The following is an 18,129-nucleotide window of genomic DNA, read 5'->3' as shown; positions in this document are numbered from 1 at the left end:
CTGATTATAAATGGCTGCAAGCGCAACTGGGTTTGATCACAAATGCTTCGAGTGCACTTGAGTCTGATAATAGTCTGGGCAATGGTCTAAATTTCAATCTGGACCATGGCCTGAGGATAGTCAGATCAGAAATTCTTTGGTCTAAAAAGTCTGATCAGAAACCCTCTGTGTCTGGAAAGCCTGATCAGAGGTAAGTTGGGTCTGGAAAGTCTGATCAGGGTTAGTTTCCGTCTGGAAAGTCTGATCAGACAAAAATTTGGGTCTGGGCCCCAACCTGGGTTACTGTGTTTTAAGTTCTGTATTAAGTCGGCCGGTTTTCACTAAATTGATCACTTCTCTTCTAACTTTAACTCAGTTATTTAACAATAAGTAAAACATAATGTTACCAATAGTTATTATTATTGCGCCTTCTATGTCTTAATAGGGTAGCTAATTAGCAGTTTATCTCTCATTATTACGGCAGTTCTGACCTTAACATACTGTTGACACAAAAGTTTGTAAACTCAATTAAGGGCTGTCATTAGCTCCATTTCCTGACAGAGAGTCGTGAAAAAAGTGCTGTTTTGGCTCATTAAAATCGACGTTTTTTAACTGACATTCTTGATCGTCCCCCCACTAGTTCGTCAGGGTTTTTCAGGCTTTTATTTCTATTCAAGCTTCCCTGTTTTAAGATAATTATATGAAATTTGACAAACATAATAATTTCTGAAGATACCTCAGTATCAATTTAGAGTGAAGGAAATTGAAATTAACAGCAAATGATATTTTTGGTCGTGGCTTCAATTCTTCTGTAAATTTTTTCGTACTTAAAACAAAGGTTTTTCTTGCAGCAAGTTCATCACTCCTATTTTTCATCCATAACAAGATTAAATTGGACCAAGGGAAGTTTCGGTAAAAAAAACCACATTACTGACTACGGTTTTTCTGGCTAAGTTTGATTTATTGAGTGATTCTTAATTGCCTTCAGCAGATGAGTTTGTTAAATTGATTTCTTTCAATATTTTTTCTGTCTATTTGCAGGTTTACAAGTGTCTCCTGATGAATTCCTCAATTCTGTGTTTGTTCCAGATGTCCAAATTTTTTCTGAAAAATCCCTTGCTTCCGCGACAACTTTTTTGTCTTTTTACAGGTTTACAGTTGTCAGTTAATCTTTGATTCAATATTATGTTGCGTCTAGTTACATATTCACAGTTGCCTTTCAGTTTTTTCGGATCTTTTCTGTTTTGCCCCCCCCACTCCCCCAACCAGTATTTTTTACGCCCGAGTTACAAATTATATGTAGCTATATAGCAACGTTACCATGTACAAAAAATAGCAAGCGCGCCTGGGGTGCATTAAAGATAAAGGCCCACTAAGCTGGGGGAGGCAAAACAATAGATCAATTTTTTCGTGAAAATCTTTCCATTTTGCTCTCTCTCTCTCTCTCTATAAACAAATCTCACAAACCCAAAAACCAGAAGCGATATTTTCATTTGTTTATAGATATTTACTACAAGGACCGCATTTGAAAACAATTATATTTTGTCGTGTCCTTAATTCTACCTTTGAATAACTTTTGCAAGCTCAATTAGCAAAGCTTCAAATCATTTTGCATGCTCAATTAATAAGGCTTTAAATTTTGTTTGCATTCTAAAAAGTGTGGGTTTAGTTAGGCTAAATTGGGGATTAGAGATACACTTAATGCAAATAATAGATACCTAAAATGAGCAAAAACGAGCTACTAGACTTGTCAGCTATTTTACAATTTCAAAGTATCTCAATTTCGCAAAACTGTCATATCCACATGTGGGAAAAATAGAAAACAAAGCTTGTCTGCTAATTTTGTCCATTTTTTGTATCTTTTTTTGAGCACTTTTGACCAAGGGAGAAACTTTGTGTTAAACTTCTCTGGCGTAATGATTTTAGCAAATGTTTTTCTTACATTTTGATTTGTTTGTTGTGCTAAAATTTGGTGTCAAAAAATTAAATTGATTGCACAATGAGTTTTTTTAATTTAAAAAGTTAAAACTATGATTGGTGTCTGTTGGTGGCTTTAGGTTTTTTCCTTAAGTTTTCTATATAAAATGCATCATTGGATCTTTTCATTTTGTCTCCTATCTATGTTCTTTTTGTCGAATTGTAACCTAATCTCAGTAATGGCTGCAACTATCTTCACTCTAACTAATCGATTTTTCGGCTCCTGTTTTATTCTAATAGTTCTTCAGTTCTACTATATTGTTTTTTTTAATTTTGGCGTTTTTGAGTTATGGCTGTAGTGGTTGATTGACTGTTGTATTGTATCATAATAAAAACGTTTTTGTTTACATTAATCCTCTAAAGAAACAAAAATAACTTCTAAAATGGTTGTAGATGCAGCTGATTTTATTCCCAATTCCATTTTCTTAAAACGACTTTAAAAATTTGTCGTGTGTTGCTGTTGTTGTTGTTCGACAGCCTGTTGTTACTTTTGTCACGTTGTTACCAAGTGGAAACAAAACACCATGTTTCTTAGGCAGCACCATTGTAAGAGGCGGCCTTCTTTTTTCGTTTCCGAACCAACAACTAAAACCCACGGCGTCAAGTATTGTACAACAATTGCATAAGACATGCCAAGTCTGGGCCAAGACTTGATCAAGACATGCGCAAGACCTGTCAGGTCTTCGCAAAAACTTGACTCACGATTTGCCAAGACTTTATACTTGATTTGACATATGCTAAGTCTAAGAAGTGACATGATCAGAGCTCTGATCCAGTTGTGATCCAAGCAACTGAATTTCACTGAAACAGTACTGATTAAAACTTGACGTTCTTTCGGGGTGACTCAGTTACTGAATTGTGCACTCACTCAATTTAATGAACTTTACATGGAGGTTAAAAGATCACAAGAGTTATATGTACATGGTTTGTTACCTAGAGTTGAGGTATTCCTGTTTTTAGTTTATAAAAAGATGCAATTTTTAATGCAAGAAATGAGTGGCAAGAAATGAGTGGTGCTAATATTGAAGTTCTTATTCAACTTTTTTTGAAAAGATACTTTTGTTAGCATACTTTTTCATTCTGTTGGACAACAGGAAGTCAAATTAGAGTTTTGATATTGCCTATTTTCACTCAAAAATAGAAAAGGGAGCAAAAACACGAGTATTGCCAAAGCTTGAAGTTTTTCAGTTTTTCATTCGAGATCTAGCTGGATTCAAAAATTTGTTTTATCATATGGTTCTAATTCTGCTCTTGATTTTTGCCAAGTAATACTTATGGCATTATCCGTCTTCAAATTGTGGTGTCTTTACGGCAAGCTAAACGTTTTGGATTTTGGCGTATTTCGATTGAGATTATCAGTTCAGCGTTTTTTATGTTTTGCACGGTATTTAATGTTCCATTTGTTGTCGAGGTCCCATTGGGTCTCCCTTAAGACTCAAACAAATTGGGCTTAATATTTAAAGAAGATTGAGATTCTTTTCAGGTAATATTTCTCATCAATAGGACTCAATCACGAATAAACGTATTGGCTTCCTGAAACAGAATAAATTTAGCGCTTAGCTTAATCTAAAAACTACTGAGTCTTCTAACTTTGAAATATGTTTTTTTTTCAGAATTACTTAATAATTATTATTCTTTTTTTCTGAACTAATTGTCGTATTTTTAAGAACCTTTAAATAAGCAGAGGAAATTTGAGAACTGATTTTATTGTGCATTGTTTCAACAATTTGTTTCATTGTGTTGTAGAAAAATATCAAAATATTATTAAACTAATCAGGTTCTGCGAAAAATTGTTGTTTTTTGTCTTCTCTTCTTGTGTGTAGACTACCGGCTTCCACCTAATTTTGTTTTAATCAAAAAAGGCAGGCCACTGTAGGCGGCGACCTTCTTTTCTGGTTACCAAGCGAACAAATAAAATTGTGCTCAATTATTGACCCAAAACTTGTCGAATCTTGGCCATGACTTGCGAAAGACTTGCCAAGTCTTGACCATGACTTGCTCAAGACTTGTTCAAGAATTATCAAGTCTTGGCCAAGACCTGATCAAGACTTGCACAAGACATGTCAAGTCTTGGCCGAAACTTGACTCATTACTTGTCACGACTTCATTTTGATGAGGTGCCAAGTCTAAGAACTGACATGATCAGAGCTCTGATAGAGTACTGTCCCAAGACATGCATTTTCAATGAATCAGTACCGATTAAAACTTGACGTTCATTCCGAGTTACTCTAAAACTGAATTGTGCACCCACTTAATGTACTTAACCTTAAATCAAGCTCTAGAAGTCACACAAGTTAGATAGAAACATGTTTTTTACCTAGTGTTGAGGTGTTTTAGTTCATGTAAAGTTGTAGTTAATATTGGCAGTAGCGACAGCTGAGCGGTGCTAATGTTGGACACCTTTTTCAACAATTTTTAAAGATACTTTTAAAAACATACTTTTTCATTTTCCTTGACAATAAGAAGTCAGTTTTGAGTTTCGATAATGATATTATGACTCAAAAGTAAATAAAGTGGCAAAAGCACGCGCATTGTCAAAGCTTAAAGTTTTTCATTCGAGATCAAGTGGATTCAAAATCTTGTTTTATTATGTTATCGTTTTTTGAGAGAGAATTGCTCCACGAGCGGTCCCACCTCATATGTCTCCAGTTCTATTTCTTTTGTTGGTTTTTTCCGAGCTCCTATTCACGACAATATCTGTCTTTAAAATGTGGTGTCCTAACAGGAAGCTGAAAATCTTCGATTTTAGCGTTTTTTGAATTGAGAACATGAGTCCCGCGTTTTTGTTGTTTTGCGCGGTATTTATTGTCCCATTTGTTGTTGAAGTCCCGTTGAATCTCCCTTAAGACTCAAATGATTCTATTTATTTTTTGAAATTAACATTTGAAAGATTTTGAGATTTTTTATGTTTAGATTTCTCGTCAAGACTCAATCATCAATAAACGTATTGGCTTCCTTAAATAGAATAAAACTAACGAGCAACTTAAATGAAAAGCTACTGGCTTTTCTAACTTTGATATTGTGGTGTCTTAGAATTATTTATTATTTATTATTAACTTTTCTGAAATAAATGTCGTATTTTTAGGAACATTTAATTCAGCAAAACAAATTTTTGAAATAATTTGAATGTTCATTGTTTCAAAAAATTTTAAATTGAGTAGTAGAATTGTATCAAAATTTTTTTTGTAGATTTCTGGTTTTTTTCAAGGTCTTTTTCGTCCTCTCTTGGTGTATTTACTGGATTCCATCGACCTTAAATTTAAACAAAAATGGTTCTTTCATTGTATCATTGTACATAAAAATTGTTAGGCTTAACCAACGTGTTTCCGAACAGTTGAACTAGTTCTTAGGACGCTTTTTTATTGATTCTTACGTCATAATCATGAAAGACTAGTTTTTATTCAAATTGTTTTATTTGCTTCTGATGTTTCTATTTTGTGTCAAGTGCTGTGTTGTCATGCGCTAAGATTAATGAAAAATGATTTTCAAGTTTATAGTTTTTGGGATGTGGTAGAGGACTTTCCTACTATTTTTTTATCTTCAAGATTTTTGCAAGGACCTTCGAGGTCCTGCTCTCTTAAAATCAGATTTTGTCCAAATGATCACGAAATTTTATCCTAGGTATGCGTGACTCTACGAAATTTTTCAAATCTATTGGATCGTGATCTTTGCTCATTCGAGTGAAATTTCCTCTTCGCCTCCCATGACTTATACCACTTCCATCATTTTTTTCTCCCTCAAGAGTACAGACAATAATCTGAGGTTTCAATATAATTGAGGGGCAGCTCAATCTATTTATATAAGGAAAGCTTCTTAAGAGGAGAATTAAACCTAACTCAATACGAGTCATCCATACTTTTTGTTTTATATTAGGTCTTGTTTTTCTTCAGTGATATGTTAAGGCTACAGTTCACCGAAGCTGTTCTTTGACAATCTGCTAGTTCTGCAAGTGTTTGAATTCAGGATGTAGTCAAGTTCTAAAAATATCGTTTTTGGTGTTCAAACTCAATTATGTGAATGATTGTTCTTTATTGAGAATGGACCACGTTTTAAACTAATAAGTATTTATTTCTTTTTGAATCTTCATTTGGTGCACAATTAAGCAAAAAGGCAATAGGGGCCGGAATTTTTTATGCGGACGCCGATTTCTCTTGTATTCTTAACATATGTATTCCGATGATTATAAATCTATTCAAAAGATCTAATTATGGCATTTTTGGTTAACTTTTACGAGGTGGGAAAATGATAAAAAATTTCATTGGAGAGTTTTAGATTATTGATTGTTTTTGGTGGTATTTCCCATTATTAATGAGCTTGATGTTTCTTTTGAAACTCGAGGCACATTTCTAGGTACTTATATCAGCTGATGACAAAAAATTATTTCAGCAAAACAATCTTTTTGAAGCCTATTTCTGTCTGACGAAAAAAATTACCAAATCATTATATTCTCCAATCATTTCTGTTTATTGTTTTATTTACTGGAATTTTTTGGAATAAAAAATAGGTCCGGTTTCATGCGAATCTGAACGTTGACAATCTAATTTAGTCGACAACCAAAAAAGAATAATCACAATCAGATTAACTCATTAATTTATCGTAAATTTTTTAATTCATTTTTACTCCATTTTCGAACATTTTAGGTAAACAAACATTTCTTCCCAGGTCAAAGATTATATCTGGTGTCCGATTTACTTATTCAGAGTCCTTTTTGCTCGAGTCTGAGACTCTTTGTGATTGAAGTAAAATTTCTGATTCAGTCCTGTTAGCTTATTTGTCTTTTTGACAATTTTAACTTTTAACTATAAGGTCGCTGCTAAAAACTAGAACAATACAGCCTTACACAGACATCATTTTACCCCAGTTCCTAAAATTATCAACCCCCCCCCCCCCCCGAACACTCACACACACACACAGCTGCTTTTTATAAACAAATTGAACAGATTCTTTCACTCCGAATTCAACTTGATGATGTTTACGGAAAAGCGACACTAGTCTGTTTGTTTTTCCTGTAAGGTAATGCTCAGGCAAATTTTGTTCACGGGGAGAAAGAAACGATTTTTTTACTGTTTTTTTCTATGTCAGTCAACGATATCCAGTAAGAGCATTCTTGGTTATGAAGTTATGAAGCTGAGTTCTGTTGGAGTTTCTGTAGGTTAATTATCGACAACAAATTCATCTGGGGAAAGTTCGGATCTCTTCAGTTTCGCTTCCCCCCCCCCCCCCCCGCCAATGTTTTTATGACCCCCAGTTACAAATTATTTGTTGTTATATAGCACATTACCAGGTAAGAAAATAGCACATGCGCCTGGGGGTCATAAAAAATTTATGCTCACTAAGCTGGGGGGACCGAAACAGAACAGATCGGAAAATTCATCGACATTATTTGTTGATCTTTGTTCCGTCATCAGTCGGGTTTATCGAGACCCTTGTCGGCTTCTGTTTCCTCCAGATGAAGCAGATCTTCCTGACTTTGGACTTGGGTTGTCATGACTACCCCCACTCCTGCTGGACTCTTTCTGTCCCTCTTTCTCTCCACCAGCATCTGTCTCGTCGGCTTTGCTTTCGTCCTCCTGTGTGAAAAAAAGTATATAGATTACCTGACTGTGCTTCAAGTCACTGAGAAACTCTGGCGTTTATCGAGAACCGCGAAGTGGTTCTCAAGTCGGGATTTTGAAGTGACTTCTGAACTGTAAAATTATAAAATGCCGAACGTCTGCAGTGCCAGAAGTTAAAATGCCAGAAGATACGATACGGAGCCAGATGTTGACATCCGCAAAATTTGGTCATTTTAAAGCGTGTAAACTCAAAAATCTGACTTAGTATCTCGAATCGCTTCGCGGTTCTCGATAAACGCCAGAAGTTCTCAGCGACTTCAAGAAGAGTCACGTAGCCTACTCTTAAAACACGAAAGATAGAGGGTTTTGAAACATCGAAATTTTCTGGAAGTTAACTTCTGGTTATTTAAATAAAATCTTGTGCCATTTTAGCTTCTGGACAGCAAATCGAAATTGACTTCCGGCAATTCTAAATGCGCACGAAAGTGTTTTGATATAATTCTTGTTAAACTATATCTGCAGAATTAAAAGTGTTTACAAAATATGAAATACAACGCTTAACGAAGATTAATTGCTATAGTCAGTCCCATAAAGTTGCAACGCTATCGGTCATTTAAAAGGTCAAAGCTCAAATTTAGGAGATGGTGCTATCGTCATTTTGATGTTCATTAGCACGTCAAGAGTGTTTCGAACGTTCGCTTGCGTTGCAACTTTATGGGACTTACTATAGAGTTAATATACCAGACTTTGTCAATATTCTCCACAATAGCGGCTATCAACGTTACAATTCATAAGAAATCAAACCCTAGGAACGCATAGCTTGTATCTAAGTATATGTTAGAACAAAATCTTAGTCGCCCGAGTGCAAAGTTTTTAAAGCATTTTAAAGTTCTACAATTTAGCTTTCTAAAGTTTTTTTCTGGAAAAGAACTTTAAGTCGAAAATTTTCAGCCCCTCACTCTCATTTATAAATTAACAAAAATTTATTAATTATAACTGACTCGAAGATTTCAGGCGGAAATTTTCAAGAGTGTAGACCATAATTAGACTGTGACATGAACAATTTGGTCTCTTCGCAGTTTTTTAGAAACACTTGAAAGATTTTTCTATTAACGTCACTTCATGTTTCTACTCTGAAAGATAATGACTTTTCATGATCAGACGACCTGAGTTCAACGTTCAAAAACCTCAGCCTGAGCACATGAACTCAAATTGCTGATCGACTATTAAAACAGGATTCTTAAGCTTTTTTTCTAATTTTGGTCTGAATTTATGAAAGAATTATGTTTTTTTATGGTTTGCACTGTTTTTTCTTCAAAAAAAAATAAGCGACTAATTGCACTTTACAGTCGACGGGTAATCGAATAATTCTATAATTTTAACGTTTCCTCAAGTGAGATTTTGTTAGTTTTTTCCTAATTTTACCTGTTTTGATTCGTCAGCAGCTGACTGGGAAGCGCTCGCCTCTTCCTTTGTTTGTTCAAGCTCCGCCTCCTCTTTCCTTTCCTGCTCCTGTTTCACCTCTTTTTCCTTTTCTTCCTTTCGTTTCTGCTCCTCCAACAATTGTTGTTGTAGTTTTTGTTTTTTCTCCTCTTCCTCCTTTTGTTGTCTCTGTTTTTCCTGATCTTCCTCAACACTTTCTTCTGTTTTCAGGCCTCGAACTATCTTGTTGTTCACGTCCCGCAGTGCCTGAAATTGACAAAATTGATACTTAACCAGAGGCGATGACACTCACTTGTATATATATTTTTTTCGATCATTACAAGCCGGCATGGCAAACCTACCAACAAAATTGGACCATTTGGTCAATTTTATCTCTTTAATTCCACACGATTCATCGGATCTTTTTCGTTTGTGCCCCCCTCCAGTTACAGAGACCGAGCCATTACATAGTAAATCATTATGTAAAAATACGACACGTCCGTCCAGGGGTGCAAAAATGGGCACTCACTAAGCTGGGGGTGGGGGGGGGGGGGGGGCTACGGAAAAGATCCGATTTATCTTAATAGATGTAAAAGGGTCTTATAGTCTGGGTTATAGTCTTAAAAGGAACGATCATAATTGTTGGTATATACAAAAGATTATACAATTTATTATAGTAAATAGTATAATAAAAACATTGTAAATGTTAATATACGTCAATCATATAACTTCACTTTAATCAAGATATTTTACAAAATTATATTCATAGTTCTGATAACCACAGCCATTATTGACAAAAAATAATGAAGGACTACTCCGGTACCAAACGTCACGTTCCAAAATCCGGAATGTTTATGGGGCTTTCGTTCAGAAACATTGAGGGCGTTTCCTGTAGTGCCATAACTAATTAGCACTTTCAACGAGTTAGAGAAAAATTGGAGCATTTTTTTTGTTTTTGTGCTGCATTTTGTTTTGGCAAGATCAGCTAAAATTCTTTAAACTCGTCTGAAAACAAAGAAAAAATCATACAGAACAGTAATGGATTTGCAAAGTATTTCTTTGCCATATACCGCCTTAACAAAATTCCAAGATCATAATCATTCCATTTTCACTGCTTTTTTACAACTTATTTTGTTTCATTTTCAATAGAAAAAAAAACAATTTTCAAAAATCTTTTTCTTGGCTTTCATCAAAATCATTTCTCCAAAAATATAACCTCGTTCAGCAGTCAGTCGAACAGGGTCTCTGGAGTTTTATTTTCTGAGAGTTTTAATGTACTTTCAAGATACACATTTGGTTTGGAAAGAACTATTTTAGCGATATATATGGGATTTAGCGAGATATATAGTGAAAACAATTGTTCCCATCGAAATGATTTCGAACTTTAAGTTATGAACCAGGATCAAAAGTTCAAAAAAAAACCATGAAATTGAGTTTACTTGACCGGATTTACCAGTCTCTAAAAGCCAGCTTCGTTGCTATACGAAGATATTGGTTGTTTTTGCACGAACGTCATCGCATCTTTGTTTTTTCCAGTTTTCGATTACAGTTGTCCTATATAGCATATCTTCGGTTAAACTTGTGAAAGAAGACTTTTTCGAGATTAAACAGGCTGAGGTCACAGACCGAAAACCGACACGAATGAACGTAGTATAGTCTGGACAAAGGCAACTTTGAACGCACGATAGTCCAGACATAGGTAACTTCGAACGCACGCTTGTCTGGATATAAACAGTTTGAAAGCACGAAAGTCTGGAGAAAGGTAACATCGAACGCGTGATAGTCTGGACATAAGCAAGTTTAAACGCAGGAAGGTCTGGACATGGTGACCCTGGAGCGCACGAACATTTTTTATTGGTAACAAGAATGCCACACATTGATGAGCGCATGTTTGACTCAGCACTCCTACTAGAATGCCCACTCACGTGAAAGTTTTCCACCAAGAAAACCTCAACGCACTTGAGTTCAAAAATTACAAAACGTCGAACGCAGGAAAATTCGCATCCAACATAGTGCTTTTGTTAGACAATTTCACGCTCATAGTTGTAGACAAATGCTGAAGTTGCAAAACAAAACCAAGCAATAATTACTGGGTGGCTTGCACCCCCATCAGACTATTCTTTCGAGCTCTTTTTATGAATTTAGAACGAGCTCCTTTTATGAATTTAGAACGCTTCAACTGCTTGGGCACTTTATCACAACCACCACCCTAAGATATCTATATTTCAAATGAATAATTTATAAAAATGTTATGTACAACTTATATGACTAAAACTGGCGATAGTTCTGGGCATAAACGCACGAAAGTCTGGACATACGCACTTTTGAACGCACCAAAGTCTGGACATAGAGGTTTTTGAATGTACGATAGTCTGGTCATATGTGAATTTGAACGCACGAAAGTCTGGACATAGGGACTTTTGAAAGCACGAAGAAAGCACAAATGCTTATAAACACACGAAAGGCTCGACATAGGTACGTTCCGTCTGGGGTGGTCTGGACATTTGAATTATCAGTCTGGTGGCTCAACGTGGGAGAGATCAATTTTCGAACGAAGTGTGCTGTAATGTTGAAAACTCTTTAAAGAAGTGATTCTCATGTCTACTGTCTGAAAAAAGTTGAAGACTTGAAGTTCGAGAGATGAAGTTAGAGACCAATCTTCGAACGAGTTGTGCTGTATTGTTGAAAACCCGGGTCGATGTTTTTGGGTAAATTTTTGTAAGAAATGCGTTGATTGGGTGAAATGTTGTAAGAAATGCGGCGATTGCGGTGAATGCGGTGAAAATAATTATTTCACCGCATTTCTTCCAACAATTCACCGCAAAATTCACCGAATTTCCTACAAAAACTCACCACATCGACTTTTGTGTCCAATTAATGTAAGAAATGTGGTGAAAGCGGTGAAAAAAAATAATTCACCACATTTCACCGCATTTTTTACGAAAATTCAACGCGAAATTCACCGCATTTCTCACAAAAATTTGCCGCATTTGCTTTCCAACGTTTAATCAAACTGATTCAAATTCACAAGAAATAACAAAGAAGTAGTGCGAGTTGTCGCAGTGGAATAAGTAGTTGAAGGAATGCGGGAGAACAGAGGTTCGAACCCTTGTGGGGAGGAGTCTTTTTTGTAAGAATACTGAGAACGCCGTGAATATAAATAATTCACCGCATTCACCGCAAAAAGATGTAAGAAATACGCGGTGAAAATTTTTTTCACTTTCACCGCATTTCTTACAATTCACCGCCAAACCTCGACCCCGGAAGTCTTAAAAGAAGTAATTTTGAGGTCTACTGTCTTAAAAAAGTTGAAGACTGTCTTAAAGTTAAAGATATTCTTTTGCGGATCGTTTATTCAGTTTTTTGTCATGCAAGATTGTAGGAAAAAATATCAGAGAATACCAAATCTTTTACAATTTTACTAGAAATCTATTATACAAAACTATATGATCTCAAGCGATAAATTATTGCTATAAAACTTATGAGACAAATTATCCGGGTTTTTTGTGAGTAATTTATTTTTTTGTTTTTGTTTAGGTCTCACAAGAAAACTTTCAGTCATGAATTGTCATCAATTGGCAAAATTATATCCTGTGATTTAAAAAAAGGAAAAAAGGGAAAAAATGATGCCTTATGGTCTCGTAATATTTTATTAAGGGAATCCACATAATTATAAGACAATTTTTGCAAAAAAAACAATCTGTGAGATCTTAGAAATAACTCAAGGATCAAGGGAATTATTCCTAGCGTTCGTTTTATTTAGTTCTGCATCTGGTCATTCATATCTTTTACCTCATTGTTTATGTTTATTTGAGGTGAAATTAAGCTGAACATTCTACTGGGACTGCTGAATTTATATTTTGTTCTGGCAACTTACGCTCTCGATGGCTTTCTGCGCTTGTTTGGCCCCCAGTTCCTTGGCCAGCTCTAAAGCCTTCTCGAATGACTCCGCGGCAGGCTGGTACTCTTCCATTTGGACTGAAATTGTTCAACAAGTTCAATTTATGGAAGTTTGAATAAAAACTGAAGCCGTTTTTCTCTAAATCGCCCTTAATTGAAAAATTGTGGTTATTGAATGGTCAGAAATTCTCTCTAGACTCTTAACAACAGTGTTTTCATTGTTTTTCCTGTCACTTCATGACTGCAAAAAGGACTCTTCATCAAACTATTTAAGATCAATCAAAACCATTTTGGACTGAAATTGTTCAACAAGTTCAATTTATGGAAGTTTGAATAAAAACTGAAGCCGTTTTTCTCTAAATCGCCCTTAATTGAAAAATTGTGGTTATTGAATGGTCAGAAATTCTCTCTAGACTCTTAACAACAGTGTTTTCATTGTTTTTCCTGTCACTTCATGACTGCAAAAAGGACTCTTCATCAAACTATTTAAGATCAATCAAAACCATTTTGTATATATTCTTGCAACCCCCCCCCGCGCGCTAAGTGGGCATATAGTGGGCGTCCTCCAACCAGCTACTATTTTCTTTTAAATATTAACTTGCTATGAAGCAACACGTGGTTTACAAGTGGGGGGATTGACAAAACAAGCGGGGCCGACAAAAAAAATAGGATAAAAAATCATTATTAATTATAATTTATATCCTCCTTTTAATTATATATAATTTCGAGGGAGGAAATTAATTCAGATTTTGGATCTATTCAGTCCCCCCCCCCCATTATCCCCCCCCCCCCCCGAAACAGAACAGATCCCAGATTTCATCAGGAGAAGTGATCACAGAAATTTTTAAAAATCGGAGATTACTTCAATTACTTCAAATCTCATTTTGGTTGATAAATTTAGTGTAACTTTTCAAGGATCTTTTCTGCCCCCCCCCCCCCAGCTTAGTGGGAATGTATGTTTTGGGATCTCGAGGCGCACGTGCATTATTTTCTACCTAGTAACGTGCTATATAACAACATATAATTTGTAACGGGGGGGGGGTCATAAAAAGCACTGCGCGGGGGGGGGGGGGGGTGAAACAGAATAGATCACTTTTCACCTTCAGCCTTTGCAGTGAGAACCAGGGCATTTAATTGCCAGACTTCATCCTCGGATGTCTTGGCAGACGCCAGTGCCCTCTCTCCGTACTCTTTAGCCTCACTGTTGTTCTTCATCTCCAAGTGACATCGTCCTGAAAAAAAACAGACAGATTTCTAGGCATTATTGTAAAATTAAAATTGAATTTATGAACGCTCATGGTTTAGACGGCATTAAATTTTCGTAATTATTCACCATATCAGAAAAGACGTTCAGACTCAAAATTTAATTGCACAATTTCTCATACGTTTTCACTCTGTCTCATAGACTTTTTCCTCTTCATTTTTTAGTTTTTTTTCAAAATCTGATTTTTTGCATTGAAATTGGTTGTGCCTCTGATTGTCATTTGTAATTGGCGGTTGCATCCCTAGTCGTTACACGCCTATTTTGTACGATCTTGTAAGAATCTTGAAAAGACCAAAGTTTATAACCATGCATGAGTCTTGCAAGGTCTGTAATCGTACAAGATAGGCTTGAAATGCAAGACTCTCACAAGATAGTCGTATAATCTTGCAAGATGATCTTACATAATTTTGCGATGAATTTTTAGCAGACATTACATAACTTAGCGTTCAACTTAGATGAGATCAAACATAATTCGCGTTGAATTTGGCTTTGATCTTAAATAACTTTGGGTGGAAGTTAGCCTTTGATCTTACAAAAACTTGTGTTGGATTTAGCTTCGATATATTATAATTGTGCGCTGAATTAGGCGTATATCTTACATAAAAATCAACGCATTCATCGCCAAACTTACAGAAATTTGCGTTTTAAAGCACAGATTTTACATAGTTTTGCATTGAATTCATTCTTTTTGAAACGAAGATTGCTGGAGACGTTCATTTTTTTTTTCATTCTTGTGTATAATCGATGGCCTGTTAAGTACTGCTTAACGCAAAGAATGGAAATGGAAGTTCACTAGACCTTCACTGTAAACAGTCAAAAACATATATGCTGAACAAAGTGCCGGGGTTGAGGTTTGGCGGTGAAGTTTCGTAAGAAACTCAGTGAAATGCGGTGAAAAATAGACTTCAGCGGGTATTTCTTACATCTTTTGTGGTGAATGCGGCTAGTCGCGATAGATTTTTTTTCACCGCGTCCTGTGTAGCATTTTTCATCGCTATACGGAAAAAACCCAATACATGATTTTCGAAAAGAAACTGTTCCCTCTGATTGGGCGGGCGGGTTGGAAATCTGAACTGATCGAACCACTGTTATCTGCCGAAATCTATTATACCTTTACAATTGTTCATGAAAAATCAGCAAATAATTGCCTTTATTTTGAGTGTCTTTTTTGAAAAATTGCAACTTTGAATAAATTCAAAAACTCTTCGCACACCATGTTTTGAGAAAATAAAAAATATTTGGGTCGCGATTTGGCGGTGATTTTTTGCAGGAGAAGCTGTGCTCTGCGTTGAAAAACAGTAATTTTACCACTTATTTATTATATATTTTTTCGGTGAAATCGGTGAACTGCGATGAATTATATTTTTTCACTGCATTCTTGATAACATTGAAAAACTTTTTTTTCAACGCTTGCTAAGATTAATAATTATTTTTTTCTCATCTAGATGTAAAAAAAACTCACCGCTCCAGAAAACGCGGCGAAAAAAATTGGAATAAGTGGTGAAAAAGTCCCCGCAACCGAAAATGCGGAGAATAACAGTTCGGCGCGGTTAACCGCATTCACTTCAAAAAAATTTATGAAATAAGCGTTTAAATTTTTTCAACTAATTTCACCGCCTTTCTTGCGAAAATTCACCACCACACCTCGACTTCGGTACTTTTTTCAACTCAATCGTTTATGACTGTTTACGGCGAAGATTGGGTGAAAATCATTTTCCATGTTTTGCATTGGGCTGTACTTAACAGTCCGTCGATTAAGCACAAGATAAATAAATTGAACATCTCCATTTCTGTTTCGAAATAACTGATATTAACGCAAAATTATGTAAGATCTAACCTTAAAAACGCAAAATCCTGTAATATTGGCGGTGAATACGTTGAATTTTTGTAAGATATTTGCTTAGTTCAGCGCACACATATGTTAAATCTAAGCTTATTTCAACGCAGAATTATGTGAGATCAAACTCATTTCAATGCAAACTTATATAAAATCAACCCTAATTTCAATGCAAAATTTTGTTAGATCTACGCACATTTCAACGTTAAATTTTGTAAGATCTACGATAGATTCAACTCGAAATTATATAAGATCATCTTGCAAGATTAAATGACTATCTTGTAATAGTATTTTATGCGTTTCCTGTAAGATCTTGTAAGAGTCTTTCCAGACTCTTGTAAGATTATAAAACTTGGTACATGAGTCCTGCACGATTCTTACAAGATCATACAAGATAGGCGTGTAAGCTCGACTAGGGATGTAACGCCCAATTCCAGAGCACGGGGAAACTAACCACAGGGTGCTTTGAAAAGTGTTTATATAGAAGATTTTCAAATTAACTACGCTTTTCAACAACAAAAAACTCAAAAACTTACAAAGATCATGATAATTACAAATTGTAACTCATCATTGACTAAACGGATCTATTCTGCCCCCCCCCCCCCCCGCCCCCAGCTTTGCGAGCATAAACCTTTTATGACCCCCTGGCGCACGTGCTAATTTCTCACATAGTAACGTGCTATATGACAACAAGTAATTTGTAACTGGGGGTCATAAAAACACTGGGGGGGGGGGGGAACAGAATAGATTCGACTAAACTAACAAGTTTCTGCCACGAATAACACATGGACATATAGTGTGAAATCAAAGTACTTAAAATTTTGGAGAAAAAAATAGACAAATCGATGATCAGAAATTCTACACGATCTAGATGGGAATAACCAGATGTTACCAGGAGGATTACACTCCACCCAATTATGGATTACAAACCTATCTCGTGGTATAGCCAGGTCCTCTCCAGGGCAGTCTCCTTCGCCCTTCTTGCTCTCTTTTCATCCCTAGTCTCACTTGACCTTTCGCCCTCTTTCTCTCCTCCATCGCCACCTGTCTGCTGGCTGAAAAACGATGGAAAGTATTTTTCAGGATTACGGATTTTTCCCGAGAAAGCTAAAAAGAATTTGAAACCGATCCTGCAATCATCTGAGGTTCGTGTAAGAAATTGTGTTTTCGTGAAAAATCATTTCATAGACTGTTAATAATAAAGTCGATTCTATTCAATTAAAATTTAGGGTCTTTCCCATTATAGCCCCCCCCCATGAAATTATAGCCCCCCCCCCCCATGAAATTATAGCCCCCCATTATGGTATAATTACCATGATTGGGGGGGGGGGGCATAGGTTATCTGACCACTAAGCTGGGGGGGGGGGGGGGTATAATGGGAAAGACCCAAAATTTATTGCAAAAATAATAATAATAATTTTGTTTCTGAGAAATCGCAGCGGAACAGCGTTTTATTGGCTGTTAGTCTGCAGTCCATTAACAGTATAAACCTCTGTTCTCAGCTGTCCTTTTTCTATTATTCCCCTCATATCAGGCTGTTCATTTTATGAGAACGAATGCTCTTTTTTGACAAATATGGACACTTTTTTTAGCGTTTGAAACTTAATAGTGTTCTCCATTTATTGCAACCAAGAATTGTCAGGCTATGGTCAACCCGAATCTATGGTTAAGGAACCTCATCTACAGACAGACAACTTCACGGAGGCAGGTGCTCGAACTATCAATCATTGGCTTGTAAAATAAAACACCTTACCTCTCGACTATCATTCCACGGCCACACTTATATGAGTATAAATAATAGCCCTGTAACTAATACAAATTATATTGGGATGTATAAAATTTGAGGAAGTTACCTGGTTGAAGAGCGTTGCTGTTGTAACAGTTGTAATTTGCTCTCCCAGTACTGGATGGCCTTGTCAAACTTTTCCAGTTTCACAGAAACTCGTCCCAAGTTATCCAGAGCACGTGAACGACCATCGTAGTTGTCGCTATTATAAAACATATTTTTTCCCGGTGCGTGATATCATTTTTGCTATCTTAGTCTTTTTTACAAACTAACTTTTTCCGACTCACTAAATTTTGCGATTTCTAGGTACAATTTTCCCTTAATTACTACTGTGCAAACTTCAGCTCAGTTTGAAGGCTTTGAAAAATTAAAGTTCCTAACTAGTTGGTTAAAGTTTACAAGTCAAGAC

At 35.9% G+C, this 18,129-nt stretch overlaps 1 protein-coding gene across 1 annotated transcript in view; it reads right to left on the bottom strand.

Annotated features, from left to right (window-relative positions):
• Positions 1-7,299: 7,299 nt before the first annotated feature.
• Positions 7,300-18,129, bottom strand: part of LOC142355100 (outer dynein arm-docking complex subunit 4-like) — a 46,770-nt gene continuing 35,940 nt past the window's right edge. The window contains exons 10-15 of the mRNA XM_075407375.1: positions 17,788-17,922; positions 16,865-16,989; positions 13,934-14,065; positions 12,811-12,911; positions 8,937-9,200; positions 7,300-7,526 (exon numbers count right to left, since the gene is read on the bottom strand). Coding sequence (XP_075263490.1) covers positions 7,371-7,526; positions 8,937-9,200; positions 12,811-12,911; positions 13,934-14,065; positions 16,865-16,989; positions 17,788-17,922 — 913 coding nt within the window. The 3' untranslated portion in view covers positions 7,300-7,370. The remainder of the gene's footprint in view (positions 7,527-8,936; positions 9,201-12,810; positions 12,912-13,933; positions 14,066-16,864; positions 16,990-17,787; positions 17,923-18,129) is intronic.

This window comes from Convolutriloba macropyga, unplaced genomic scaffold (genome assembly GCF_964194025.1).
Source record: "Convolutriloba macropyga unplaced genomic scaffold, txConMacr16.3 SCAFFOLD_866, whole genome shotgun sequence".
NCBI lineage: Eukaryota > Metazoa > Xenacoelomorpha > Acoela > Convolutidae > Convolutriloba > Convolutriloba macropyga.
Note: the sequence above shows the minus strand (reverse complement) of the source record. Positions and strands in the feature narration are given on the sequence as shown.